At 40.0% G+C, this 25975-nt stretch overlaps 6 protein-coding genes and 1 non-coding gene across 8 annotated transcripts; 4 read left to right on the forward strand and 3 right to left on the reverse strand.

The window, feature by feature from the left end:
* Positions 1-512: 512 nt before the first annotated feature.
* On the reverse strand, positions 513-585 carry trnaf-gaa (transfer RNA phenylalanine (anticodon GAA)). The gene has a single exon. It is a non-coding gene; the product is annotated as a tRNA-Phe (tRNA).
* Positions 586-1129: 544 nt separating this feature from the next.
* Positions 1130-2640, forward strand: ndufb11 (NADH:ubiquinone oxidoreductase subunit B11). Its single transcript, XM_084680237.1, has 3 exons — positions 1130-1360; positions 2021-2151; positions 2413-2640. Exons 1-3 carry the CDS (start codon positions 1175-1177, stop codon positions 2540-2542), a joined length of 447 nt encoding a protein of 148 aa, XP_084536363.1. The 5' UTR covers positions 1130-1174; the 3' UTR covers positions 2543-2640.
* Positions 2641-4161: 1521 nt separating this feature from the next.
* rhoaa (ras homolog gene family, member Aa) lies at positions 4162-7679 on the forward strand. 2 transcript variants are annotated; one of them, XM_084681387.1, is made up of 5 exons: positions 4162-4276; positions 5254-5409; positions 5550-5670; positions 5766-5896; positions 6111-7679. In XM_084681387.1, exons 2-5 carry the CDS (start codon positions 5254-5256, stop codon positions 6282-6284), a joined length of 582 nt encoding a protein of 193 aa, XP_084537513.1. In that variant the 5' UTR covers positions 4162-4276; the 3' UTR covers positions 6285-7679. The 2 variants fall into 2 exon arrangements, with proteins under 2 accessions (XP_084537513.1, XP_084537514.1); XM_084681388.1 differs by lacking the exon at positions 4162-4276 and adding an exon at positions 4319-4584.
* Positions 7680-7683: 4 nt separating this feature from the next.
* On the reverse strand, positions 7684-10265 carry tpk2 (thiamin pyrophosphokinase 2). Its single transcript, XM_084681385.1, has 8 exons — positions 10032-10265; positions 9595-9836; positions 9424-9487; positions 8614-8744; positions 8397-8515; positions 8189-8321; positions 8010-8106; positions 7684-7838 (listed from the first exon to the last, which is right to left on the reverse strand). Exons 1-8 carry the CDS (start codon positions 10105-10107, stop codon positions 7792-7794), a joined length of 909 nt encoding a protein of 302 aa, XP_084537511.1. The 5' UTR covers positions 10108-10265; the 3' UTR covers positions 7684-7791.
* A 493-nt stretch (positions 10266-10758) lies between these two features.
* Positions 10759-13507, reverse strand: tnnc1b (troponin C type 1b (slow)). Its single transcript, XM_084680951.1, has 6 exons — positions 13354-13507; positions 11798-11828; positions 11543-11689; positions 11315-11429; positions 11061-11197; positions 10759-10893 (listed from the first exon to the last, which is right to left on the reverse strand). Exons 1-6 carry the CDS (start codon positions 13375-13377, stop codon positions 10862-10864), a joined length of 486 nt encoding a protein of 161 aa, XP_084537077.1. The 5' UTR covers positions 13378-13507; the 3' UTR covers positions 10759-10861.
* Positions 13508-15568: 2061 nt separating this feature from the next.
* On the forward strand, positions 15569-21094 carry LOC146252252 (extracellular matrix protein 2). Its single transcript, XM_084680946.1, has 10 exons — positions 15569-15754; positions 15955-16071; positions 16189-16379; positions 16552-17101; positions 17281-17396; positions 18188-18323; positions 18529-18686; positions 18807-18946; positions 19794-20120; positions 20659-21094. The coding sequence occupies exons 1-10, from the start codon at positions 15613-15615 to the stop codon at positions 20834-20836; spliced, it is 2055 nt and encodes a 684-aa protein (XP_084537072.1). The 5' UTR covers positions 15569-15612; the 3' UTR covers positions 20837-21094.
* A 90-nt stretch (positions 21095-21184) lies between these two features.
* On the forward strand, positions 21185-25444 carry bgna (biglycan a). Its single transcript, XM_084680948.1, has 8 exons — positions 21185-21529; positions 22413-22689; positions 23148-23260; positions 23389-23602; positions 23759-23869; positions 24718-24811; positions 24942-25080; positions 25247-25444. Exons 2-8 carry the CDS (start codon positions 22440-22442, stop codon positions 25442-25444), a joined length of 1119 nt encoding a protein of 372 aa, XP_084537074.1. The 5' UTR covers positions 21185-21529; positions 22413-22439.
* Positions 25445-25975: the final 531 nt, after the last annotated feature.

The raw sequence follows: 25975 nt of genomic DNA on the forward strand, positions 1-25975 counted from the left end.
GGTATAGAAAAAGACAGATTCTGGCATCTTGACACCACTCAACAACCTTGAGAGGAAGACAAAATGTTTTGGAGTTTTACCTAAACTAAATGGTATATCCTAACCAATTTCTGGATTTGACAACCCCAGAAATCAGCCCCTGAGTCGCACCACTTTACATTCTTTATATTGAATATAAGTAAACAAAGTAAAACTTGAATTTCGCTCTTGTCCTTGAACTTTACCCCAGTGCATCTTTTCTGTTTCAGTTCCAAGGATTAAAATGACCACCATGTCCTTGTGAAACTGATTGATATTGTAGAATACTGTATTCATTGAAAGTGTTTGGCATTTTGTTCAATTGATCAATTGTTTGTTTTTGTATAATAGTAATGTTATATGCCTATTTCAATATTTATCATGAAACTGATTAAAGATTGATCAAGTATATGTTAGTAGTATGTCTTTGTACAACAAACCCAAACGTCTTTTAGATAGTACAACATTTGTCACTGGCCGTGACATAAGCAAAATGCCGAAACCCGGGATCGAACCAGGGACCTTTAGATCTTCAGTCTAACGCTCTCCCAACTGAGCTATTTCGGCAGTAACACATTAATTTCAATCACCCTTTTTAAACAATCCAAACGAAAATTTGTGTTAATAATACAAGTAGTTAAAGGGCTCTCAAGACTCACGCATTTCAACGCAACACCATGTATTTTAGTCACGCATTTCAACCATTTCTCACACTGAGAAGTAACTTGTCCCGCCATATACAATTAATGGACGAGGCGCAGATTTCTTTTTTTCGGAGTTGTAGCTGTCTCGAGCTACTAACTCAGTTTAACTCAATTAAGCCTGTTGGAATAGATTTCCAACATTTGGTGGGTTTTATGTTTTATTTCCTACTTTATTAGAAAATTGTAAGACATTTTAACATACCATAAAAAATATAACTACCTAATAAACCACATCTTTGGAAATCGCTAAATGGATTTGTCAAAAATATCAGATGTTTACCAATAATTTAATTATAGAGTCCTGCAAGCACTGAGCAAACACGTTTATTTGATGTTGTTTTTTTTACCTGAAACCCGAGAATGCCTGAAACTTAAAATTATCCGAAGAATAACAAACAACGTAAATTTCCGGTTCCGGGTTAAGTGTGACATTCAGTGTTTAGACAGCAGAAATGCTCGCTCGGTTGGTGCGTTTCGGGCCTACCCTGTCCCGTTTTCGCATAAATCCGGTTCTCGGGGTCCGGTTTGTATCCCAAACAGCACCGTCCGGAGCTGCCGGTTCGGCCACAGTTTCGGATTTGCAGCCCGCACATGTCAAGGATAGTCATGGACACGCAGAGGTCAGCGCATACGAGAAGGTGAGCTGAAACGGAAACAGTGTCAATCATGCTTTTTTCCCTTTTTCTTTGATGTTAGTGATGCTACATAAACTAGTTTTCGTTGTTTGCTGGTAGTGTTTTGAGGAAGGACGTAGTATTGCTATTGTCAGCAATAATAAGAAACTCATTCCGTCTTTAGCATTTGGTCTGTATTTGTGCCTTCGTGCTAGCCTTAGCTAAGGATTATAAGCAAATAGCGTTAGCTATGTAGTATCCATCACTGTTAAATGTGCCTTACAAACTACACCCCAGCTAGAACACTGTGATCATAAAATGCAGTCCTATTAGAGGTCACCAGAAGCAGTCATAAGAAGATTGGTCATTCGGCCTTTGCTAATTCCGCCCAAAACTATGGAACAAATTAGCCATAAATATTAGGGAAGCAAACACGCTAGACATTTTTAAAAGACAGCTTAAAACCTACCTGTTTACCGAAGCATTTAAGTAATTTTATCTCAGAAGTGTTTTACTACTTTTATTAGTTATATTATTGTTGCTATTTTAATTACGACTTTTATCACTTGTATTATTGTTTTATAGTTTTTATTGATTTTATGTAAAGCACCTTGAGCTACAATTCTTGTATGAAATGTGCTATATAAATAAAGTCTTACAAACGTATCTCTCTTGACACTACAGAATCCAGATTATCATGGGTTCTCACGGGATCCTGTTGTTGACGTGTGGAACATGAGGCTTGCCTTCTTCTTTGGCATCTCTATAGCCATCGTTGTTGGGAGTACCTTCATCCACTATTTACCAGACCATGGGTATGTGTTCTTTGGATTTTTTAAACTCTGGAATGCCATCTATTGTTTAGTCAAATGTTAACTATTGTAGTTTAATTGTAAACACACTTTAAGAAACAATATTCTCAATATTTGCGTGACCCGAAATAACTATAGAATGTTTTATCTAAAAGTCTTACATTGAAAGACACACTCCCCTGTGTGTTGGATAATGTAATGCTGGCAATACTGTTCTGAGCATGATAAAGGATTAATGAACAATATTTTAATTTACTTTTTCAGAATGAGGCAGTGGGCCCGGAGGGAGGCAGAGAGGCTCGTCAAACAGAGGGAAGCGGAGGGTCTTGCTCTTATGGAGGAGAACTACTATGACTCAAGCAAGATTGTGCTACCTGGAGCTGGAGAGGAGTAGGATGTACAATAAGAATCTGTTTATTGACAAGCAACTTATTCATCTTGGACTGTACATTTGAACTTCTTGTGTAATAAAATGTTTAACATGCCTAGTAACATGTACACTCTTTTTATTTATTTATTGTTTGATGCCCACTCACCTGGCTTGTGATATTCTTACCATGCTGTATATGCCACTTTCATATTCAGTCGTCATTGTCATCCGTCACCCAGTTTAACAGAATTGTTGTGAAGAAACCAAAACTACCTTTTGTTCTTTTATGGGAACTCACGGTGAAGTTGACATTGATAGTCAAATCATGTTTGACACTTTTATGAAGGTAGATCATTATTCACTTCCGTTTCTCCACACCAGTGTTCTGGATAATTCAGTTCCCCCTGTGTTCCCAGTGTAAAAGACTGATGTATAGATGAAACATGTTATACATAAATGATCACAGTAACATACATCACCAGAATCACTGTATTGATTTATAAATGGCCAGACTGTAAACCACAGTGTAAAAGACTGATGTGTAGATTACACTTAACATAGGAGGGGGAAACCTCTTTCCTCAGGCCTCCAGGTAAATATGTTCCCCACATAATGACCACTGGAAAATACATCACCAGCTTCACTGTATTGCTTTATAAATGGATAGATCGTAATATACAGGGTAATCATATACAGGGCAATCACGGGAAGCACTTTCCTCAGTGGCGAATCTAAGGGGTGGCAAGGGGTGGCGGCTGCCACCCCAATAAAAAACTGCCACCCCAATCTTCCCATGGAAAAATATTATTTATATATAATATTTAAATAAATAATATTAACGTTACTGTTTAATTTAAACTACAATGTTGTAGCCTAATCATTTACCATAGGGAGTAGGCCAGCCAACAACATCCTTCTAACACCCCGAATGAAAATCTCTGGATCCGCCCCTGACTTTCCTCAGGCCACCAGGGAAATCCGTCCCCATGTATTACACATTATGATTACTGTAAAATTATGAATGAAAGATGGGTAACCCAGAACTATAACACCGATTTACGTACTTATCGTACTGTACAATAGTTTATTTGTACCTGTAACAAAACATAAGGTTGTGTGTTAAAAACGACACACAATAATACAATTAATAACAAACAAAAATATAAACAACCGTCTTAACAAGACAATGCTCAGAAGAACTATGCATTTTCAGTTCAAATTGAGAAACCTTAGTACTCTAATTTACAGTAGCGCTACTGTAGGCTAGACGGATTAGCACTAACCTAGCTGTTACAGACTCTGAAAACAGGGACTGACTAACGATTGAGCATTACAATTTACTTACAATATACTTTAAAGCCTGTATCTGAGTGCAAATTAACTAAACAACATCAAGAAATGTACCGTATGCTCATAAAAAGTAGGTAGAGTACACTGTAAAATAACGCGATAAAAATCACATTCAGTTCAACCAAGCAACAAGAAAAAACGTAATGATTTCGCGCACGCGCAAAGACGGGGGAAGTTGGAACAGGGGAACTGAATTATTCTCCGGAACACCGGTAAAGGAACCCGGTTGGATAGGGCAATTTTGTTTTAGGTTTGTTGGCTAAATTACACGTCACTCATTCATTTGAAGTCGCTTATTGGTTTGCAGGTAGTGCCATGGGCGGATGTTATCGGCGTGGCACTGTCGGGGGCGGGGTTGAAGGGTCGGACAGGAAAAGAAAAGGAAGGCGAGGACGTTGAAATACAACGGTATAAACGCTTTAATGTTATTTATTTCTATATATTTTACTACGTACAGCAAGTTCAACATAATTTAGCTAGTCAGTCTGAAAGAATGAAAGGTCAAACGCTGGCTAAGAGGAGCTAGCTGTTGTCAGCTAATCTAGCATTGATGACGGAAACGATATGAACAGACAAACAAGTGAAAAGGCTTGTGTTGTGTTTCGGTAACACTATACAACCTAGCGAGGCAGGAAAACGCTACATTGTCAAATCAAGTCCAGGACAGTTGGCTAGATATCTACAGATCAACAGAAGGTTCTACGCTAACTAGCTAGGTAGCTACAGTAGAAGCACTGCCACACAATATCCTTGCAAACAGTTGCATTGACAGTTTAACGTAAACTACCCGGCTCTCATAGCTAGCCAGCTAACGTTTTGTTTAGCTAGATCGTGTGTGTGACAATCCCACTCTTAATGCTGTATACTGTTAGTGACTGGCAAGCTATTAGTTAAAATAATAATAATAAGGTTTACTTAGTCAGTGTGGATCGCAACGAGTTATTAGTTGGTGCTAGCGCCAGCTAGCTTAAATATCATATAGCCACCACCACTGCCTAGTTGGCTAGTTAACACTAACTGTGGGGTTGCTACCATGAAAACTTAAACAAATGTTATGAACGATCCTGTATCAGTAGTGGTACCTAAGGAAGACAGCTAGTGTGGCGAACAGAACTGTACAGATGTATCACTAGCTAATACTATCGAATGGGTGCGGCGTGTTTTGTACAGAGGGCCTCCTGTCTCGTGCATACAGCTATAATGAATTAATTAATAAGATATGCATTAACTTTATACCGGTATAGCTGCCGCGTTGATCTGAATACAGCATATTGGAAAGGTGTTACTGAAATCCCTGATCATAGATGATCTGATTGTCTTCAAAATAAATGTTTTTAAGTTATTAAATGTCAGTGATCAAATCAAATTTCAATATGTTCTTTTAGATGGCTGCGATCCGTAAGAAACTGGTCATTGTAGGTGATGGAGCTTGTGGAAAGACTTGCCTGCTCATTGTGTTCAGCAAGGATCAGTTTCCTGAGGTTTATGTACCAACCGTGTTTGAGAACTATGTTGCTGATATTGAGGTGGACAGTAAGCAGGTGAGTGTGCTAATTAGGTAATAAGGTTTTATGATCTATGGTATTTTTGAATGTTTTCTAGGATCTACATAAAAATAGCATCATTTCTGCCCCCACAATAAAAAAAATTACATAATTTTCCCTCCATTTGTGTTTTCCAGGTTGAACTGGCACTGTGGGACACAGCAGGGCAGGAGGATTACGACAGATTGAGGCCTCTTTCCTATCCTGACACTGATGTCATCCTCATGTGCTTTTCCATAGACAGCCCTGACAGCTTGGGTGAGATTTAGCTAGTACATTTTCATATTAACATACAACGTAGTGTTTCGAAACCTAATTAAATACACAGTTAACAATTGTTTTGTCCAAAATAGAAAATATCCCAGAGAAGTGGACCCCTGAAGTTAAGCACTTTTGTCCAAATGTGCCCATTATTCTTGTTGGTAATAAGAAAGACCTGCGAAATGATGAGCACACACGACGGGAGCTGGCAAAGATGAAGCAGGTAATTTGGATTCCCCTACCCTTCAACAGCAAAAAATGGCTGAGAGTTGTGAACCTGCAAGATGCATTTCTTCTCTACTGTATCTTTAGCTCTGTGGCTTTTCTGTTTTAAAGCACTACCAGCATTTTCTCATTTCCAGAACACTACATAGGATGAGATAATCAAGATTAAATTTTCTCCAGAAGATATTAAAATATCTCTTGTTCATACACAGGAACCCGTAAAGCCTGAGGAGGGGCGTGACATGGCTAGCCGCATCAACGCCTTTGGTTACTTAGAATGCTCCGCCAAGACGAAAGACGGTGTGAGAGAGGTGTTTGAGATGGCCACAAGAGCAGCTCTGCAGGCTAAGAAACGGGGCAAGAAGAATGCCTGCCTTTTGCTATAGAAAGCTTTGCAATGATGGGAGTGGGAGGGTAAGGGGAAACCAATCAAGCAGATGAAAATGCTGCACCTCTGCTTAGTCTCCATGCACGGAAGGATGGAGGAGGTTCCAGGGGGGACAAGGGAGTAAAAGATTTTTAAACCAGGCCAAAGGAAACGGAGCAGATGGAGGTTAAATGTAATGAAAAAGGGAGTTCACACATTTTTATGGCCAAGGTGATTGCAATCAGCTCTCAAATGAAGATAATTGTGCGGTTTAAGATTTTCAATTGGGCCTCAGACAACTAGATGGCTGAGAAAATACATAATATATCTCTTGGGTAAACTTTGGTTCGAGTGTAGTAGTGCCCTGCACTACTTCAGTCTCTGATGGGGTGTGTGTGTGACACGATTGATGTTCTTGATTGGGTCCTAAACCCCAGCACTAATGCTCTGGTTAAAGAGTTCTGCATTGTCAGAAAAATAGGGGATTAGCTGCATCAGAATCCATGCACATGCCTAACTTTCTCAGTGAGTCCTGGCTTGCAGTGTCCGTCTGCGCTTGTCTTCCGTTTCTGTCCCGCTATCCCATAGGTATTTTATTTTTCTGTTCTCCCTTCTCCTCATGGATAGACTAACCCCTATGGTTGTGTGGACCAGCTTCTCCTTTATGAGATATTATCATTGATCTGATCTTATAGTTGATTTGATACAAGCAGTTTTGCATTATTTAAATAGCCTTCATGTTTTTATTTGCCTTTGAATATAAATTCATATTAAATGCATACACAAGTAAAGATACTAACTGATGTTCTTATAGACCTGTTTATGTATTGTAATAAGGAATTATTTTAGAATTTGGTTTATCATTAGTTGGGCTCTTAAGTAATATTAAGATATAACCTACACTTGATGTGGACTGTCGGACACACTGTTGGGGTTGAAAGGGGATATCATTTTGTAACGAATGGTATTAAGGGTTTTGAAAATTTAGTATTTTCTGCTTGCATTTTGTTTTTTGCCTGCATGTCAGGCTGTTAATCAGGAGTGACCCAATACATGTTAGAATTACTTATTTTTCACTCCATGCCAGTCCACCCTTTTTACATGTCTTTTACTCCCTTTTCTCATGTACTGGATGTTTAATCTTTTTGTGGCATTCTACTGGCTTATTATTCTGTATTAGTTCTGCATATTTTGCTAAATCTAGTGACTCTAGTAAAAAAAACTGTAAAAAATATGCTTAAACTTGAAAATTCATGAAAGGAATATGACAAGATGTCAAACTACTATTGAATGCAAGTAATTTCTTAAAGATCTGTCATTTTTGAGGGGGACATTCTTTTGTACACAGATGCATCCTCACCTTTCTTTGATCAACTTTTAAATGTACTCTAAGGAAATAAATTGTAATAGAGAATGGCTTGTGTTATTGTCATTGTTATTCATATGCAACTCATAAAATATGCAAATAGGACACCAAATATTACACAATGAGTTCTGAAATGAGCGCCCGATCTTCATTTAACTTTTTACAATGTTTGGTGGAGTCCTGCTACAAATTCCTGGTAATGGGGCTCTGAAACAAAAAGTTAAACAAAGTAATTGCTAATTGTTTTTACTGTTTATCAGATTAGGGACTTGCCAATTGATACTAATAATATTAGTTGCTTTAATATGGCACTTTGTATTATAGGTCAAATAAAACGATCCCACACTTGTGGGTGTACATTCAATTGTTAATACATACCTGTGTCAGGTTTTATGTAGGAGTGTCTGATAAGGAAGTCTAGGACCACCATTGCACAGTTTGGTTTAAATTCATTACTGACCAGCAGTTCTTTCACCTAGAAAATAAATGATTGTGACTGAATTTCAACCATAATTACAACAAAAAAAAATTCAAGTAAAAACGGTTTGAGAAACTACCTTGTCCATTGAAAGGAAGTAAAAATCTTGGACCTCTCCATCGCCTACTCTAGGCTGGAACTCTGAAGGAAGTTCTAAATCGAACACGAATTGGCATTCAGGGAACACCCCCTCTTCATCCTCATAGGTATAGCTAGTCAACAAGGATGGTTAGTTACAGAATGAATTACACCTCACCGCAGCATTTTGCTGTGAAAAAAGGACACACCTCACAGTGCTCACAGGACGGGCTGTCTCTGCAATAGCTGCTGGTATGCAAGCTTCCTCTTCACATTCTTTAACCATAGTGTGTTTCACACTTATACCTGCTGCCAGACCGCCAGCTGCCTGGAAACAAGCCATCACAGAACCATTATGCATTTGTCAAAAATAATATTTACCTAAAGGGTAAAATTGGTAAAATTGTCAAAAACACAGAACCGGACCATGTTGTCTAGTTTTCCTGGGTAGGTCTGCTTTGTGATGGATCGTCGAGCCAACCACATTCTGAGTTCACCATTGTCATCTTGACTGTATCCATTTACATGGACTCCATATCGTTTCACTCCAAAAAGGCCTGAATGACAATTCAATGAAATCCATTTAATGACAGGGAAAACATGAGGTTCTATATTGTGGAGCTTTGCCCCATTTGGAAGCTCTGCTCCTATTGGTTTACCCTTCTACATTCATGTAGTCAATCAATGATGCCCAAAAATGTATCCACCACTGGATGCCCTTATTAGGGGGTGCCAGCCCGCTACTCATTCTCCCAAAACTATTGTAAAAAACAGGGGCTCCACTCCACTCACATAACCATCGTTCTATATCGTGGAGCTCCACCCCATAGGGAAGCTCTGCTCCTATTGGTTTAGGCGGAGTGAACAAGGCCAGATATACCCTCAGCGAGACCAGGTACTAACACTCAGAGTCTCAGTGGGACATCCAGAGGAATGCCTCCCTTGTTTATAAGTCAAGATGACCGTCAACACAGGAGGTGGCGCGTCATGGAACCCAACTGTCCATAATCAGCCCGGCTGTTTTTTTTTTTATTGTTATGGAAGAATGAGCAGAGGACTGGTACCCTCTTATACACGGCACCTGGTGGCAATTTTTTTGGGGGTCTTCAGTGATTGGTTATGTGAACATAGAGGGGTAAAGCAATAGGAGCAGGGCTCCACCCAACGTATCTCCAAGTTATCTCCATAACCATAATTTTGCAGTTGGGTAGTACACATTTGTGCTGCACAACTTACTTGTAGCTGATCTCTCCATACACATCAGTGGAGTGTCACAGAACTTGGGCATCACTTCGTACTTCTGGAAAGACATCATCGTGTACACATAGTATTTATGTTTGTAAATAATATTACATGTAGTAGCCTACTGTATCGGCAATGTACAAAATGTACTTGATTTTCTCTCACCTCATCTCTCCATCCTTTTAGGCATGTCAGTGAGCCTTCCTTTCTCAAGGTCTGAAGCACAGCATCCACTGCTTCAGACCTCAAACTGTATGAATCAAGATTCTGGCAAAGGGTAATAGCCCCATCACGTGGTGAATTAAACACCTCAGAATAGTGAGTCAAAATGGACGCAACTTTGGAAGGCACCCATCCTACTTGTTCTCCTGCCACTTCAAACCGAAGGCATGTGGTACAGCTGGAGCCTACAGGACGAATGTAGTGTCATTTCGGTTGAGGAGTTGCTACAAAATGTGTACATTTGATATGGTCATCAGGCTATTTTACACATTAGGCTACAAAGTGACAAACACACATCCACCCGCCACAGACGTGCAAAACACAGCAACGATGAAACCAAATAATGTTGGAGTGTAGCCATAGGCTACTCAACGTCTAACCTGGCAAATAAAAATTATTCATGCGTCGAAGCAATTGTAGCATTTTATCCGACCAGTTTGACAAAATATTCGCCATTTAGATAATTGTTGCGCAAACGAATGTCACTGAGTCGAAGTAAAAGTGTTTCTTAACTGTAGGCTAACTGACAACATGTAGCTGACTATGTATGCCTAGGCTTTCTGTATATGCACTTGGGACACTACCACTGTCAACAGAGCTCTATCGCCATTTCTTCTTCAGTGCGCAATCGCGCATGTGCATTGCAGCGGTTCCAACCTCCCCAGGGAGGCACACGGTTTATAGGAGACACTAGCTATTTTAATTCAAAAAGGCAAATGTGTTACTAGCGCAAACAGACTTCACAAACGCAAGCCTATCAGTTTACAAGACCAATGATGTGAAGCCATTAATGAACATAAACATAATCTGTTTTTATCAATCATATTTATAATGTAACTGATCACCACATACTGAAACTGTTTAGGCTAATTAAATACACTAATCTTATTTACAGAAAATCTCTTTATTGAAAATATACAAGAAATGTGGGTTACCTCTTCACATGTCTTAACTGCTGAATTTTTAATTTTTTAGCAAATGTAATTAAGAAATGGGTACAGCTTCACTCAACTGTTGAACCTCTTGATGTGGTTGTTAATTGTGAATGTGTCATTGCTTTCCTGGGACAAGTTGAAGGTGGATGCAGTGTAAAGGAAAGGCAAGAAATTAAGAAGGTTATTTTTATTTATACGTCGTCCAGGGTGTCCAGGGAATGATGTCAGGCGGTGTTCAACTAGTAGAGGGTTTAAGGATGCAGCTGTGTGATACATCACTCAACCCCCTTCATGAATTCCAGGAACTCTGTGGAAGTAAATAAATAAATAAATCACGAAACAGAACAGATGGATTCAAACATATCACTTGCTGGATACAAACTGATTAAGGTCTGGTATGACTTGTATTATTTGAGTTCCTATTTCAGTAAAAACAACTTTCATTTAAAGAAAAGTGGCACTGCTAATTCTTACCATCATAGTCAATTTTGCCATCATTGTTTTTGTCTCCATCCTTCATCAGCTCCTCAATATCATCCTCTGTGATGGCCTCACCAGTTGACTCTAACATGGCCTTCAGCTCATCTAAGTCAATATAGCCATCTCCATTTCTGAAAACAACATCCATGAGGCCACACAGCTTTATCCTTCATGACAATTACATTACGTTTAACGTTGCAATGGTTTCTAAATGTCCTGTTTTTGTCTTAAAAAGTAAAGATAAGTACTTGTCAAACATGCGGAACAGCTCAGCCAACTCTTCCTCTGATTTTCCTTTGCTCTCCTCCTTCATGCAGCGCACCATCATCACCAGGAACTCATCAAAGTCTACCGTCCCGCTTCCTGTAAACAGGTTTTGTGACAGTATAAGTTGTTTACATTACAATTTGTGATTAATAACCTCACATGACCCATGTCAGTTTTGTGATATATACAATGTGATCATATTAACGCACCATCTTCATCCACCTCATCAATCATCTCCTGCAGCTCCTCAGGGGTGGGGTTCTGGCCCAGCATCCTCATCACCTTCCCCAGCTCCTTGGTGCTGATACATCCATCCTCTGCATCCTGGATGAAGATGTCAAACGCTGCCTTGAACTCTGGAGAAGACAACAATGAAATTCAGTTAAAATGGCCTTTTAAGTTCACAAGTTTTAGTGTTTTCTTATATTAAATTCAATACCTAATATATAAAGTACCACGCTTACCATTTTTCTGCTCTTCTGTTAAGTTCTCAACCTGTCAGGAAGAGAGGGTACATTTGACATCTAATATATTTAATTATCATTTTTGCTGAACACGATAGGCCTCATTCTTTCTTCTGAGCCTGTTTATCTTGTATACCCATTTGGACAAATAACGTTTATCATTGCTTTTCTTATGTCAACTAAAACCTATTCTCTTCACTGGTATCTTGTCTTCCAGCAGTCTTTCTACCGGTATCCCAGAAGCTCTCTGTCCCTGTCCTTGAACTTAGCCCTGAACCTGTTGAGACCAGCCCTCAACCCTGACTGACAGTCTCACTGAAATGTCACAATGCTTTCTTCACCTACTATTCTTGTCGTGTGGTGAGGGGGGCTCTGGCAGCAGCTCCACTGATGGACATTTGTTTTAGCCCACAGCTGTCCCCCCTCTTCCTCCTACTAACTGTCCTTTGTTCTATTGTTGTCAGGCAAAGAAATGTCAGATATGTCATACAACCTCAATGAACACTATCTTAGAGCTCAGGGAAGACAGCACTGAGACCCAATGTTCATAATGTTTTGATTGATATCAAGACTGTGTTCAATCTTTGATCTATTGTGACAAACCTCTCAAACTTACCCTTGGTGCATTCATACCAAGACTATACATTTTTTAAATAATTAATTACTGTACATTTAGTCTGCTGAACTTCAGACAATCCTTGTTTTACTAATTGCTGTTAATTTGGACCGAGACCTGTCAAATTGTCTCTGGGCAACATTCGTACCAAGTACTTGTCTATACAATACCTGGAAAACCCCAATCTACTTGTTACTGTCCTCTATAAAAAGATGGTGTTAAATGACACTTGCACATGAGCTTCTTTCCCTTCATCTGATTATGTTTAGTTTTGGCTTCACACACTCAGTAGTTCTGATTTACTCTGTACCACAAATGCCAAGATTAATTAATATGCAATACTGTTCAGAACCCATTAACAGATAAACTGATAAAATGCATATATTCCTTCCCTACTAGAAACAAAATCCCTATTACTGTTTCATGTTTCTCTCCTTTGGTGCTTGATAGTGGTTGAGAGGTTATTTACATATCCATTGAATTCTGGTTCACCACTAAAGATGGTTTCCCAATGGTCTAAGAACCTGTAGTCACCTCTGGCACATGTCCAGATTGTGTTTGTCCTGTAGATAACATCCTTGTATAGCCATTGTGTTAACAGTGTTAAAGTTAACACTTCAGTCATGATGGGTTGTTATTTTCACGTCTCCCTGTTGGTCCTTTCTAGCATTATATACTCATCCACAACCTGAGCCAAAAACACCCTGAGATAGTGCAGTGATTTCTCTACCCAGGTTGCACCTCATCCTCTGTCAACAGGTACAATAGGACATTGATATTATAGCACAACTGCAACTCCTTAATGTGTCAAATAATGACACATTTAGGCACTAATAAAACAATACTATCAATACATCAATTAATGATGCAGAAGTAACTTATATAAAAATATCTTTACAATAACTTTGTCTCAAATCAAGTTGTGTCCTGTATGACTTACCGCTGCTTTATATACATCATCCATGGCTGCTGGCCTGTCTCTGTCACCGTTTCACACACACACACACACACTGATTCTACTTCAGACACAGGACAAAGGCTGGAAGCAACACCTGACCCAGCCTTTATTGTTGGAGGAGTGTGATGTAAAAAATAACTCTGTCCCCCACCCCCTGCGTCATCCCACTGTTCTCTTTCCAAGAGAGAGAGAGAGAGCTATAAATAGAGGAAGAGGAGAGATGGTCCAACAATAGGAGAGCGTAGGCCTCACCACCAAAATTGGCGACATTGTCTCCCAGCTCCCAGTTGTGGAGTGAATGAGAGTCATGGTAGGAGCTAGAGTTTACCTCAAGGCCAAAACATATAAATTGCACTAATGCACTCCTTCAATAAATGGAAATCACATTGTTTGAGGTGGGCCTATACAAGTGGATAGCACAAATTAATGTATTCTGGGAGACTGGATCACATCTCTTCCATCTCTAGGTTCAGGTTACAGAAATATTTAACATACACTGTGCAATAAATATGGTCTTACTGTTCTCATAAGAGAACATGGTGTCCAGATAAACGTCATCAGACAAGTTCAATTCTGAGACAAACAATTTGCAAGAACACATAAAGCAGGAGCTTGCTGATTAGTTTAGTTCCCAGGCTACAAAAAAAATGGGCTGTGTAGAATATGTATGGGCAGTCATTACGGCAAAAGACTTGCAGATAAATCTATTTTGATGCTTTGTGTCCTTGACTGAAAATAGCTTACGTGCACAAACATCTCAGCTGTCGGGGAGATAGAGAGATAGACAAACAGACAGAAAGTGAGCAAGAGACCAAGAAAGTGACAGAGAGTGAGAAAGAGAGAGAGATGCAGTAATAAATCTTTACTTTTCTTCTGGAGAGACAGGCAGCACCTGCCAATTGGTCTTATGGATTTACTGCAGGCCACAGGTCAAAGTCCATGTCTTTTACCATTAACTAAAATATTTAAATAGTACACACAGTGATCCTTTATAATGCCTGCCGATATATATATATATATATATATAAATATATATATATGGAACGCTGGTATTTGCTTTTGTCAATAGTTGTTTTGTGTTTTGTATGTCAAAGGTAATGTCAACCTAATCTGCTGTATTTCAAACAATAATGTTCTCAAAATAGAACACATTCCTCTGAAACTGACCTTTTCTGGTTTATCTGGTATTTTTGTAGATATTATTCAGATGACTTGCTTGAACCCCACACTGGGTCTGTTATGCTTCATGTTGGCCAGACAGGCCCACGGGTGTCAACAGCAGGATGTTGTAGGAGTGTTTGCTATTTACTCCCTTTCAGTAGGTTGTGTTTGGGGAACCTTTAAAACAATTAGCAAACAGGATGTGGTTACCACAATGTAAAGTAAAGGCTTTAGTATGTTTTGGCATTTTGAAAAGTGAGTAAAACCAGGTCAATGTTTGAATTTGTAAAGAACTGCAAAAAGGGAGATCCCCTGGCCATTCCAAATGATATCAGAGTGAAACAAAATGTATTTTATTGTATGTATGAAATATGAATATTATGGTAAATGTGCATAGTATCTTATTGAAGTTACTCACACGGTGTGTGTGAATTCATGAGGCTAGCCCATGGTGACAGTGTAGTGCATGAAGCTTATGGTCAAACAAGAATTTCTCAGGAGTGTGGGCTCTCTGACTCCATGTCTTGCTGGATGGGGAAGGGGCACAAAGCAACCTTTCATTCAAACTGTGCTCATGTTGGAGAGTTTGCCTTGCTGCAAAGTTTTCTTCCTTCCCCAAAACTGTACAGTGTACTACTGCTGGCACACATCCAATCGGGAGCAGATAAATTGTCTATCTGTGTCTGTCAGAGAGTTATGTAGGTTGACGTCACAGTAATAATTTTGACTGGCAATACGTATGTTCTGACTCAAACACATCTATTGATTTGTTTGTTTGGAACCACAGTTTGGTGGAGCCAAAAGAGAGGGTGGGGAATAGAGGTAGGTGGTTGCTAAAAAAACGAATGAAAGAGGGTCTTTGTCCAAAAATGTTTTCTTTTTCTCTCCCCCCAACTCCCCTGCTTCCTCTCTCAAATCCTTTTAGGTCGTATCACCTTTGAGTTTTTTGTGTGGTCAGAATGCCTTTCTGGAGGGACAGTGGGTATATAAAGGTATTTCGGGATTCCAGATTCCTCATAGTCATTGGAAAGGCTTTCTCTCTCTCCTCTGACTGCCCTGGGGATTTAGTGTGAACTGACCATGGCTCGACTAGGGCTATTCTATCTCTGTATATGTGCAGCTGCACTCACTGATGGGAGAGCGGTCAGCAGGAGAGAAGAGAAGCGTTCACGCTTCAAACTTCGGATAGCTGCTGATGCACCTCATGACTCTCTTCTCCCCGGTAAGTTTTACAGACATCTTGTTTAGAGCTTGGATATTAAATAATATTTACAAAAATGATTGAATTTAGATGAAATAAAAGGCTGGAAAAAACGTTGAATTGGCTATTCACTGCTGAGCAATCACAGTGCATGTTTGTACTTACTTTAAATAAACTATGTTTGCTGAAAAACATTGGTGTGTGGATGTGTGTTTCTGCAGGTCAGTGCGGGGTGAGTGGGATGGCTTTGTTTGATGGGGCTATGTGGTCGCCCGAACCTTGTTCCGTGTGCCAGTGCCAGAAAGGAACTGTCAGCTGTCACCCTGTTCCCTGTGCTGGTAGGCTACAGCTGCCAAAACAACTACACTATAGATATCACTAGTTATATGGATTACTGTTTCCATCGTCAACTATGTGATGGTTTATTTTCCTGAAAAGCATTCTTTCTCCCTCAGGATTAAATAGCCATGTGGGGCTATCTGGTGCTCATAAAAGCAGAAAACCCTCACCTGGTGCAGTTGAGAAAGATAAAATGACAGATAAAAGGAAGAGTCTCCAAAGGAGAGGGGGAAGTGCCAAACTAGCTGCTATACCAAGAGCACAGGAAATTAGACAGAGGAAAGAGACTTTATCTCCACCAAAAACTGTGAGTACCTATGTAGGACAAAAGTCATTCTTAATTTGAATTGGCAGCCTAACCGTTTCACTTGAAGTAAGGATTGGCATTAAGAAAGTACTTTCAAATCCGAAGTTTGAAGATTTGAAAGTCGCAAATGACAGTTCAATAAAGTAGGTTTGAAAGCAAATGTGTTTTCCAGGTTGAATCTGCCATTGTTTTGAAACCTATGACCACAAAGAAGAACAAGCAAGATGAGCCAGTGAAGTCGAAGATAAGGACATCCATTGTGTCTGTAACCAGACGACCAGATCCTGTGCCAGACCTAAAGATGACCAAAGACAGCCTTCCTTACCGGCTTTCAGATGAGGATGATGATGATGACGACGACAATGATGACCCTGATGATGATGATTATGACGATGATGACTACATTGGGAGAACAGCAGGACAATCTACACTGAGAGACACTGCAAGGCCTGCTGTGAGAGCCACTATAAGTCCCCTTTTGGCAATCACAACAGGCAGAGGGCTTACCACAGCAGGTGGTCAAGCAGTGCTGACCACCACCCGGAAACCAGTGCCCAGAGCACCAGGCCGGCCGGTAGTTACGTTCCCTCAGAGACCCAGCTTCATGGAATCTTTGCCTGCAGGATGTCTGCTGTCCGAGTCGTTGATCGCCTGTGGCAGCACTGGCATGTCCCACATACCCATTCTCCATGATGCAGGGGTTAAGGCCCTCTACCTAGCAGGTAATTAGATGGAGAGATGATACTGTATGTATCATCATTTGAGTCTATCAGACATCGGTGCTTGGACTGTTAAGCAAAGTTACAGCACAGACACCGACAAAAGTAGTACACATTTTGTCTCATTTACCTGACAACAGAAGGTTTTGTAAACTGTTTAACCTCTGCTTTTTCTTGTCCAGACAACAGAATAAGTAAGATTCCTCAGAGAGCTCTGGCTGGTCTGCCCAGCCTTGAGTGGCTGGATCTAAGTAAGAACAAGCTGGATGACTCCTCCTTCGGCCCAGGCCTCTTCCAGGTCAGTGATGGCTTGGCTGTTGATCCAGTTAGACCACTACTACACCGCCAGACCCACACTTATGCCTACAGATAGCAACCTTGTGTTAATGTAAACATTCTCATGCTGCACTTGGGAATGGTTGGACATACTAGGCTGCCATGCAATATAACACTGTGGTCTTGCGAAATGTTCCAAAAAATCTGACTTTCACAACCCAACTAGTATGTCACACTAATGTATGTGTGTGTGGTATAATACAGTTCAAATGTTCACAAACAACGGTCATAAACTACGATATAGATCTTGTAGTTCCATGCTCAGGCGTCAGCCGTCTCCTTCAAGGCCTACTCTGACTCCCTTCGGACGAATCTCACTTACCTGTTGCAGAGAATATGAGAATATTGTCAGTCAACAGACAACCCACAACTAAAAAAAACTATAATGTTGGCATTTGTACATTATCACTGGGGTGTCAGAGTAGTTGTTGCCAGTGACACGCAACGATTCTAATTGAACACCTTGCTCATGTTACATAGTGCATGATGTTTACTGAAAATGGTTTTCAAGGGAAAAACTTTTTACAGTTCAATGAAAATAAAACCTTTGCAAAAAACAATATGACAGAATGTTCTTTTGGTTTGCACCATTAATTTTAAGGAGGAAAAATCTTTACGGAGGAAGATTGTTGATAGTGAAAGTCCATGTTAACTTTGTAATGTTTGTGAAAGAACACAGGAAAGATTAATGTAATCATGTCACAAATAGGACAGATTGTTCAAGGTGGGTGGAATGTTTGCTTGTTGTTTCAGAATCTGACCAAACTGAGAAGGCTGATTTTGGATGGCAACAACCTGACCAAAATTCCTATGTTTCTCCCGTCATCTCTGCTGGAGTTAAAGATGAATGACAACAAACTCAGTGGCCTCACACCTAGCAGCTTTAAAGGTGTGTGTAGTGCTTCATTTAATTGAATCTTTTTATAATTGTGATTAGAATTGTTACAAAATTGCAATTTTCTGTCATTGCAATGTACACTGAGCTGCACATCAATATACTGTTCGCTATTATTTCGCCTGTCTGCCTACCTGCCTTACAGAATAATTTGTTGTTGACATTGTAGTGTTGTCAAGTAAAGCATTTCACACTTAAGGTTTGTCCAAACTACTGACTCTGGAGCTTGAAGACAACCGTTTCCATGATGGGAATGTGTCCCCTTTGACCTTTCGACCCTTGAGGAAACTTATCTATCTTCGACTGGAGGACAATAAGTTTCGTGCCATCCCCTCTGGCCTTCCAGTGTCACTTCAGGTCAGTAGTGAGTGGGACCTAGACCTCTTCCAGTGTCTTGACCACATGGCCTGAGGGCTGAGCTTTTAAACTGTTTTTAGATGCACCAGTTAAAGGCTGTTATGTGGCTTGTGTTCCTAGGAGCTTCATCTGTCTGATAACAGAATAGAGGAGGTGCATGCAGGCATTCTCAACAAGACTGTCCATCTCAGGGTGTTGGACCTTAGCCATAACCGTATCAGAGAGGACCGTATATCCCCAAGAGCATGGATCCATCTGCTGTAAGTGCTCATAAAGATTGACTCCTTGTTCTGAGACAAAGCACCTCATACACACTCTAAAAATGCAGTTCTTTGTTTGAATTTGTAATCCTTGACTGCCACCTTGAGGGCAATGTAGTGAATGTGGATATTCCCTTTTTTTGCAAATAACATCTATAAATATTAGTTAGAAATGTTGTGACATTGATTCTTTAACATTGAATATCACTCCTTTCAATGTTGTTTGCACGAAATATATTTAGTTTAACACTATGTGTTCGTGTGATCCTCCTGGCAGATCTCATGGTAGAATAGAGAGGGAAATAAAATGTCTGCAGCACTCGGTGTAATTGCATCTTAGAAGAAAGGGGAGAAGAGAAAGCAAAACAAGATGGAGAGAGTGAAAAGAAATGGAGGTTTAAGGCCTGCTGATGTGGCTTAACACAGAATGGACAAAGTCCAGCTTTATGAGAGGTTCCAGAGGGAGGCAACCTCAAAGGGAGGAGCTGTTGGCCGTCTGACTTGATCCGCAGGATCCTAGTGGCAAGGAAATGAGCTTTTAAACTTGTGCTTTTATGATATATTTGTGGATATCATATAATGACTCTAAATATGTAATTTTATGTTTTGACCCAAGAGTAAAGGAAGAGCTCTATAATCCTAGCATCAGAGCACCAAAGTTTAATGATTCCAAATGAAGCCTTTCAATACTATTTAAAGACTAATGTCACAAAGTCAGAATCATAGTGTTTCACTCTCTAAGTCAAAATGCTCAGATAAGACTCTGAATTTGGCCTCAGAAATATTATTTTTGGTCCACTGTAAGAGCTACAATTAATTTGTGTCCTTTCTGTACTGTGTGTCACAGGAATCTGGAATCGTTGGACCTATCCCACAACAAGCTAGTGCACGTTCCGTCCTTTTTACCTGTGGCACTGCGTCAGCTGACCCTGCACCACAACCAGATTGAACGAATTCCTGGATACGTGTTTGGTCACATGCGTCCAGGTCTGGATCTGCTCCACCTATCGAACAACAGGCTGCGTGATGATGGGATCGATGATGTGTCCTTCCTGGGGCTGCATGCCTCTCTGTCAGAGCTACTGCTGGACCACAACCACCTACGCTCAATCCCCCGCGGCCTGCTCAAGCTGAAGAACCTGCAGCTTCTCCGCCTCAATCACAACCTGATCAGGTAGAAATCTTGACATGTACATGTGGGCACTTTCTTTATGTTAATGCCCAGAGCAACTGTCTCTCACTATGCTGTCCCAGGGGTTACGCTGCAAAGAACCTGGGGTGGGGGGCAGGTGGGGGTATAAAGATCTAGATGATGATCATAATGTTCAATAACGGCCTTTCTTGAATTTGTGATTCACATAAAAAGCAACACAACTGCCTCTGGCTTCTCCCAAGGGCCACTTCCCCTCTGGACACTGTAGAAAAAAGAGATGGCCACCTACAGTAACTAACCATTGTGGCATATCCACATCTGAAATTGGTACCTTGAATTTCACTATGTAATTTCTGTCTCTTTTTCAGTAGTTATTGCTTTCAAAGTCAACCAGAAGTCCTTTATCATGTCAGAGCACCTCTGTTTCTCTGTCTGTCTGTCTGTCTGTCTGTCTGTCTGTCTGTCTGTCTGTCTGTCTGTCTGTCTGTACATATGTATGTATGTATATATGCATATCTGTCTATCTAACAGTATGTCCTTTGTCTTTTTCCACCCTCAGCTACATTCCACTCAATGCCTTGTGTGACACGCATGCCAGTGAAGACTCACCTTTGGTCTCCGTTCACCTGGAGTACAATTTGATTGACAGGCGCCTCATCCCACCTACAGCGTTCTCTTGTATCAAGACCTACCATAGCATTATTCTACGGCCCCAGAGTCATGAGGACCATGAGTAGTATCATTGTCTGCCCCTTCTAACCCTTCTCCACCGACCTGCCTTGTACATTGACTCAGTAGTGTCACATACCTTTTACTACGTTTTGTTTGATTGGTCTTTTCAGTTGTTTAACTGGTTCAGTCTGTTAGACCTTGTGATGTTCTTCCTATTTCCTCCTACATGGAGATAGAGATGCAATGACCGTACAGTATTTGTCTTTTTAAGGCATTTGTATGAAGAAATACAAACTAAATTAAACAACACTTTGCAATTCTTACTCTGTGAATAGCTTCAGTTCTGGTTAATTCCTTAGAATGTGATGATTAAGAACAAATCTGTCTCTTCTCTTTCTTTTTCTCTCTGACTCTCTATTTCACTCTCTCTGTGTTTCTCTCTCCTACATCGCACATGCGCACGTCACCCACATCACCCACAAAAGAAACAAAAAGGGGCCTGGACAAACTGTTGGTCATGATTTAAAATAGATGTATCCTCTGAGTAACTACGTTGGTGGGTCATAGCAGGTATTGTGCAGAGCTTCAACTCAGCTGGCAGACAGACTCAAACAATTAGTATCCTCCCATGGAATGCAGTATAAAATGTAAATGAAGGTTGCTTGCTTAGATTTTTGAAGAACATATTTTCTGTTCTTGTTGATCTTATTAACTTTTATTAAACCAAATTTGAGTTTGTTTTTTTTACTTCTGAAACGGTAGGTGTATTTTGGCTATGATAATTTATTCTGTATAGTAAACCTAGGATTACACATAAAATAATATATTAATGTTTTGAAGCAATGTACACTTAAGTCTAAAACCGTAATTGGTAACGTATTTAGTTTGTGTTTTTTGTTTGGAACATGGTAATAAATAAGACATCAAAGTTTTCTCATACGTTTGTTTTAAAGAAATGTGACTACTGACAGATTTGGGAAGGAGTGACCGTATTACAGTAGAACTATAAAAAACTTTGCGGGACTGGCGAGTTATGTGGCTCTATGTGCCTTACTGTGGTGAAGGGTGTGGGAGTTTGTGTCCTGAGAGAAAAAGAAAGAGTGGAAACAAACCATTCCCAACACGTGGCACTGAATTGGTAACTTCCAATTGTAGCAGAACATTTTCCACCTAAATCATCACATTTAAAAGTGATAATGTCACTAAGGACTGCTATCAAACAGAATAGACTTACATGTTAGCCATTCAAAAATAAAATGACTTGTGCACTTGTATTGCACATGTCTAATATGTAAGACTAAAGAAGAATTGCATTGGGGACAGCTTCAACTCTTAGCAAATTCGTGAGAACAGATGTCATGGTTTCAGACTCAGTGACCACATTATATTCACACTCCATGATTTATTTGCCTTCCAACTTTAACCACAAAATTGATGGTGTGTAAGATGTTTTTTTTTAAGTGAGAATGACTTTGACATGTAGATCATGTCTACTCTGGAGTCTGTATCAAAATAGATGTATAAATGCCAGATCTACGTGTATCATTTAAATGTTAAAAGACAGTTTCTAAACTTTAAAGTGAATATCTAAGGAGCAACATCTCACTGTGAAACTTACTCTTGTTTTTATTCCCATAACAGGGTCACTTCAAGACTAGAGACCAAGCCATGCTTCCTTTCACAGTTCTACTTCTCCTGCTGTATGTCACCCCATTACCCATTTCATCTGTGGCCTTACCATACAAACAGCAAGGCTTCTTGGATTTGGGGAAGAATTTTAATGTAGAGGGTTTAATGATGATGATGATGAATGATGAAGAGGAGGGTTCAGCTTTTGAGGAAGTACACCCATTAGAACACCCAACTTGCCCATTTGGATGTCAGTGTAACCTTAAGGTTGTGCAGTGCTCTGACTTAGGTAAGTAAATTAGCAGCTTTACTACAGTATCGGTGAAGTAAACCTTTTGATTATCTTCGCTGGTCTTGTAAGATGGAATGAAGTTCTACCTTACACATTGATCTCCTTGCTTGTATTACCCTCTAGCTCCAATGCTATGTGGAGTTTAGGTCATCTGTCTCCATAATTATATGGCAAAGACTCACACACAACAACAATGTGCAAAACATATGCATTCAAAACAAAATAAAGTATTGGAACCACACTTCAAAATTATAGCCCGATGATAAACAAAAGGACACGTCATGCACTTTAAATTGAATTTGAAACCGTCTGAAAGGACAGGAGTCATAGGGGGTGGTCTGCTACTAACTACTCAAACTGCATTATTTTTCTGACTTCTTAGTGTGGATCAATTGAATAAGTAAGCTTGTTGTGGGATATTTGGGTGGTTCACCTAATGTATGTTAAATTTGCAGGTTTAGCCTACGTCCCACATGACATCCCTCCTGATACCAGACTTCTAGACCTACAGGGCAACCAGATAACAGAGATCAGAGAAACTGACTTCAAGGGACTGAGTAACCTTTATGTAAGTACTAAACTTTGTATTCATCTTTTCAAATGGCAAGTAACCCTTTGTGTCCCTTTCATTTTCCTGTAACAGAAATGTGTGGTTGGTTATTCTACTAAATGGCCTCATGCCATACCTCTATCTAGGCTCTGGTGTTGGTAAATAACCAGATCTCCAGGGTCCATCCACGGGCTTTCGTGCCTCTTAGACGGATGCAGAAACTCTACTTCTCCCACAACTTGCTGACGGCTGTGCCCAAGAACCTCCCTCCCTCCCTGGTGGAACTTCGTATTCACGATAATAAAATAAAGAAGGTGCCTGCTGGGACCTTCTCAGGCCTGGGCAGTATGAACTGCATAGGTATGACATTCTTACTTTCTCTTTTTTCATGAAGATGCACAGGCATGATCAATCAATCAAAAATTACATTAAGGGTTGGTCAAAAGCCTTCAATAAAAAGCTTTCATTAATTCACAGCACTATCACTATGTTGGCCTTCTGTAAATCTTTTCACAGAGATGGGCCGGAATCCTCTCAAGAACAGTGGGTTGGAGCCAGGAGCATTTGATGGACTTAAACTGAACTTTCTCCGCATTTCAGAGGCTGAACTAACAGGCATCCCCAAAGGTAAAAAATATATTTAAGACATTGTCTTATGTTGGCACATTAGATTTTATAATAATAATATTGATAATAAATTGTATTTTCCAAGGCGCCTTTCTTGGCACACAAGGACATTGTACAGAGTTATATAAAAAACATTAAAAGCAGCAGAAAAATTTGAAATACAACAACGTTAAAAACATCAGAAGAAAACAGTGCAAATGACATTACGTGGAATAGGCAGTAGTAAAGGGATGTGTTTTGAGTTGTGATGTGAAATGGGGGAATAAATCAATATTTCTGAGTTGGGGTGGTAGTGAGTTCCAGAGACGGGGAGCAGAGGGGCTGAATGCTTCACTCCCCATGGTGGTGAGACGGGCAGAGGGGCTGAATGCTCTACTCCCCATGGTGGTGAGACGGGCAGACGGGACAGACAGGTGTATGGAGGAAGAGGATCTGAGAGAGCGGGGGGTCGTGGGACCCTGGAGGAGATCAGACACATATAGGGGGGGGGGGGGGGGGGGGGTGGATGGCCTTAAATGTAAACAGGAGAATCTTGAATCGTATACGAAACTGGACCAGGAGCCAGTGGAGCTGTTGAAGAACAGGAGTGATGTGGTGGATAGAGGATGTGCGAGTTATAATGTGGGCAGCTGAATCTGGACCGGTTGAAGTTTAAGGAGGGATTTGTGAGGGAGACCAAAAAGGAGGGAGTTGCTATAATCTAAACGGGAGGTGACGAGACTGAACAGGAGGCGACAAGACTATATGTTTATAGTATGCACATGCAACAGAATGTATTTTGCAATAGTCAGCCTCAAGCATATCCACTGGCAGGTCATGCATTAAACTCATTTTCCCTCTCCTCTCAGGTCTCCCTGAAAGTCTACATGAGTTGCATTTGGACAACAATCAAATTCAAGCTATTGAGCTTGCTGACCTGAGGGAATGTGAGCATTTGTATAGGTGAGTTCTGACTCATGCTTGCTGTTGTAGTTGCTGCCCTACAAACTTGATGGGCTTGTTAAGTTAATTTAACAAATCCAAAATATATATAATAGATTCCCTTTTGTGTGTGTGTGTGTGTGTGTGGTAGGTTGGGCCTTGGGTACAATGAAATTCGCCATATTGAGCATGGCAGTCTGTTTTACGCACAAAACCTCAGAGAGTTGCATTTGAACAACAACCATCTCCCCAGCATCCCTGCGGGTCTGCCTGAAATGAAGTATCTGCAGGTGTAGTATGAAAAGGGGTTGTGAGGTCCCATCATATGCATTACATTTGTGTATCAATGTGGCTGATAAGTGATGGTACCATGCTATATAGACTGCAAGACTAGACTGCCATTTCAGAGGCTTGATACATTATGTTCCATTTCTTGTCTGTTGTTTTTCAAAACAGGTGGTCTATCTTCACTCGAACAACATCAGCCAGGTTGAGGCGAATGACTTTTGTCCTGAGGGCTTCAGTATGAAGAGGACTTTCTATAATGGCATCAGTCTCTTTGACAATCCTATTAAGTACTGGGAAGTAGACCCCTCTACCTTCCGTTGTGTCAACGATCAAATGGCCATACAGTTTGGCAACCATAAGAAATAGTGTACAAGATTGTGGAACTCATGCAAATCAAGGGGGGATTTGTATTAGAGATCTGAGTCCTAGTTAATTGTTATGGAGTGTTGAAGGAGAACCTAGGCTTCAGTTGCCAGACAAGTACAGATGATGGCATCAAAAGTCTGGGCAAGCAGGGAGGATCTGATTTTATGGTTAGGGTTGAAGGTTTAGATATACTTTAATTAAAACTTTAAGAAGTCTGTTTTGCATGCATGAAGAGTATCATGGACATGATTATATAAATCATTTGAATATCATTAAGGGTTTAGATTTGTTCTAATGCAAATTTTTAAATTAAGGTGTTGTAATAAGACAGTTGTTAGTGATTTGCGGTTTTCTGTGGTTTTTATTTTATATTTTTTTTATTTTGTTCTCATAATTCTTCCATTTGAGTAAAAACTGAATTAAAACTATTTCAAATTCTTTTTCAAAAATCTTGAAAAAGTTAATTTTAATGGATTACAAAAGACTCACTATTTCTATTAAATATGAACATTCTGTTTTTGTTGTTTTGTT

This window comes from Hypomesus nipponensis, chromosome 18 (genome assembly GCF_054491055.1).
Source record: "Hypomesus nipponensis isolate SF chromosome 18, ASM5449105v1, whole genome shotgun sequence".
NCBI lineage: Eukaryota > Metazoa > Chordata > Actinopteri > Osmeriformes > Osmeridae > Hypomesus > Hypomesus nipponensis.

What these genes read in the sequence shown, in the direction of transcription:
- ndufb11 (XM_084680237.1), top strand. Translation starts at nt 1,175, where the DNA reads ATGCTCGCTCGGTTGGTGCGTTTCGGGCCTACCCTGTCCCGTTTTCGC. An exon ending in AGGTCAGCGCATACGAGAAG is followed by an intron (nt 1,361 to 2,020) that starts GTGAGCTGAAAC and finishes TTGACACTACAG; the next exon opens with AATCCAGATTATCATGGGTT. An exon ending in CACTATTTACCAGACCATGG is followed by an intron (nt 2,152 to 2,412) that starts GTATGTGTTCTT and finishes TTACTTTTTCAG; the next exon opens with AATGAGGCAGTGGGCCCGGA.
- tnnc1b (XM_084680951.1), bottom strand. Translation starts at nt 13,377, where the DNA reads ATGGATGATGTATATAAAGCAGCG. An exon ending in ATGATGTATATAAAGCAGCG is followed by an intron (nt 11,829 to 13,353) that starts GTAAGTCATACA and finishes TCTTCCTGACAG; the next exon opens with GTTGAGAACTTAACAGAAGA. An exon ending in TGATGAGGTGGATGAAGATG is followed by an intron (nt 11,430 to 11,542) that starts GTGCGTTAATAT and finishes ACCTGTTTACAG; the next exon opens with GAAGCGGGACGGTAGACTTT.
- bgna (XM_084680948.1), top strand. Translation starts at nt 22,440, where the DNA reads ATGCTTCCTTTCACAGTTCTACTTCTCCTGCTGTATGTCACCCCATTA. An exon ending in GGGCAGTATGAACTGCATAG is followed by an intron (nt 23,603 to 23,758) that starts GTATGACATTCT and finishes ATCTTTTCACAG; the next exon opens with AGATGGGCCGGAATCCTCTC. An exon ending in ACTAACAGGCATCCCCAAAG is followed by an intron (nt 23,870 to 24,717) that starts GTAAAAAATATA and finishes CTCTCCTCTCAG; the next exon opens with GTCTCCCTGAAAGTCTACAT.
- rhoaa (XM_084681387.1), top strand. Translation starts at nt 5,254, where the DNA reads ATGGCTGCGATCCGTAAGAAACTGGTCATTGTAGGTGATGGAGCTTGT. An exon ending in TTGAGGTGGACAGTAAGCAG is followed by an intron (nt 5,410 to 5,549) that starts GTGAGTGTGCTA and finishes TGTGTTTTCCAG; the next exon opens with GTTGAACTGGCACTGTGGGA. An exon ending in AGACAGCCCTGACAGCTTGG is followed by an intron (nt 5,671 to 5,765) that starts GTGAGATTTAGC and finishes TGTCCAAAATAG; the next exon opens with AAAATATCCCAGAGAAGTGG.
- LOC146252252 (XM_084680946.1), top strand. Translation starts at nt 15,613, where the DNA reads ATGGCTCGACTAGGGCTATTCTATCTCTGTATATGTGCAGCTGCACTC. An exon ending in CTTTATCTCCACCAAAAACT is followed by an intron (nt 16,380 to 16,551) that starts GTGAGTACCTAT and finishes TGTGTTTTCCAG; the next exon opens with GTTGAATCTGCCATTGTTTT. An exon ending in GCCTTCCAGTGTCACTTCAG is followed by an intron (nt 18,687 to 18,806) that starts GTCAGTAGTGAG and finishes TTGTGTTCCTAG; the next exon opens with GAGCTTCATCTGTCTGATAA.
- tpk2 (XM_084681385.1), bottom strand. Translation starts at nt 10,107, where the DNA reads ATGGCGAATATTTTGTCAAACTGGTCGGATAAAATGCTACAATTGCTT. An exon ending in GAATAATTTTTATTTGCCAG is followed by an intron (nt 9,837 to 10,031) that starts GTTAGACGTTGA and finishes TTCGTCCTGTAG; the next exon opens with GCTCCAGCTGTACCACATGC. An exon ending in CGTCCTGTGAGCACTGTGAG is followed by an intron (nt 8,322 to 8,396) that starts GTGTGTCCTTTT and finishes CTTGTTGACTAG; the next exon opens with CTATACCTATGAGGATGAAG.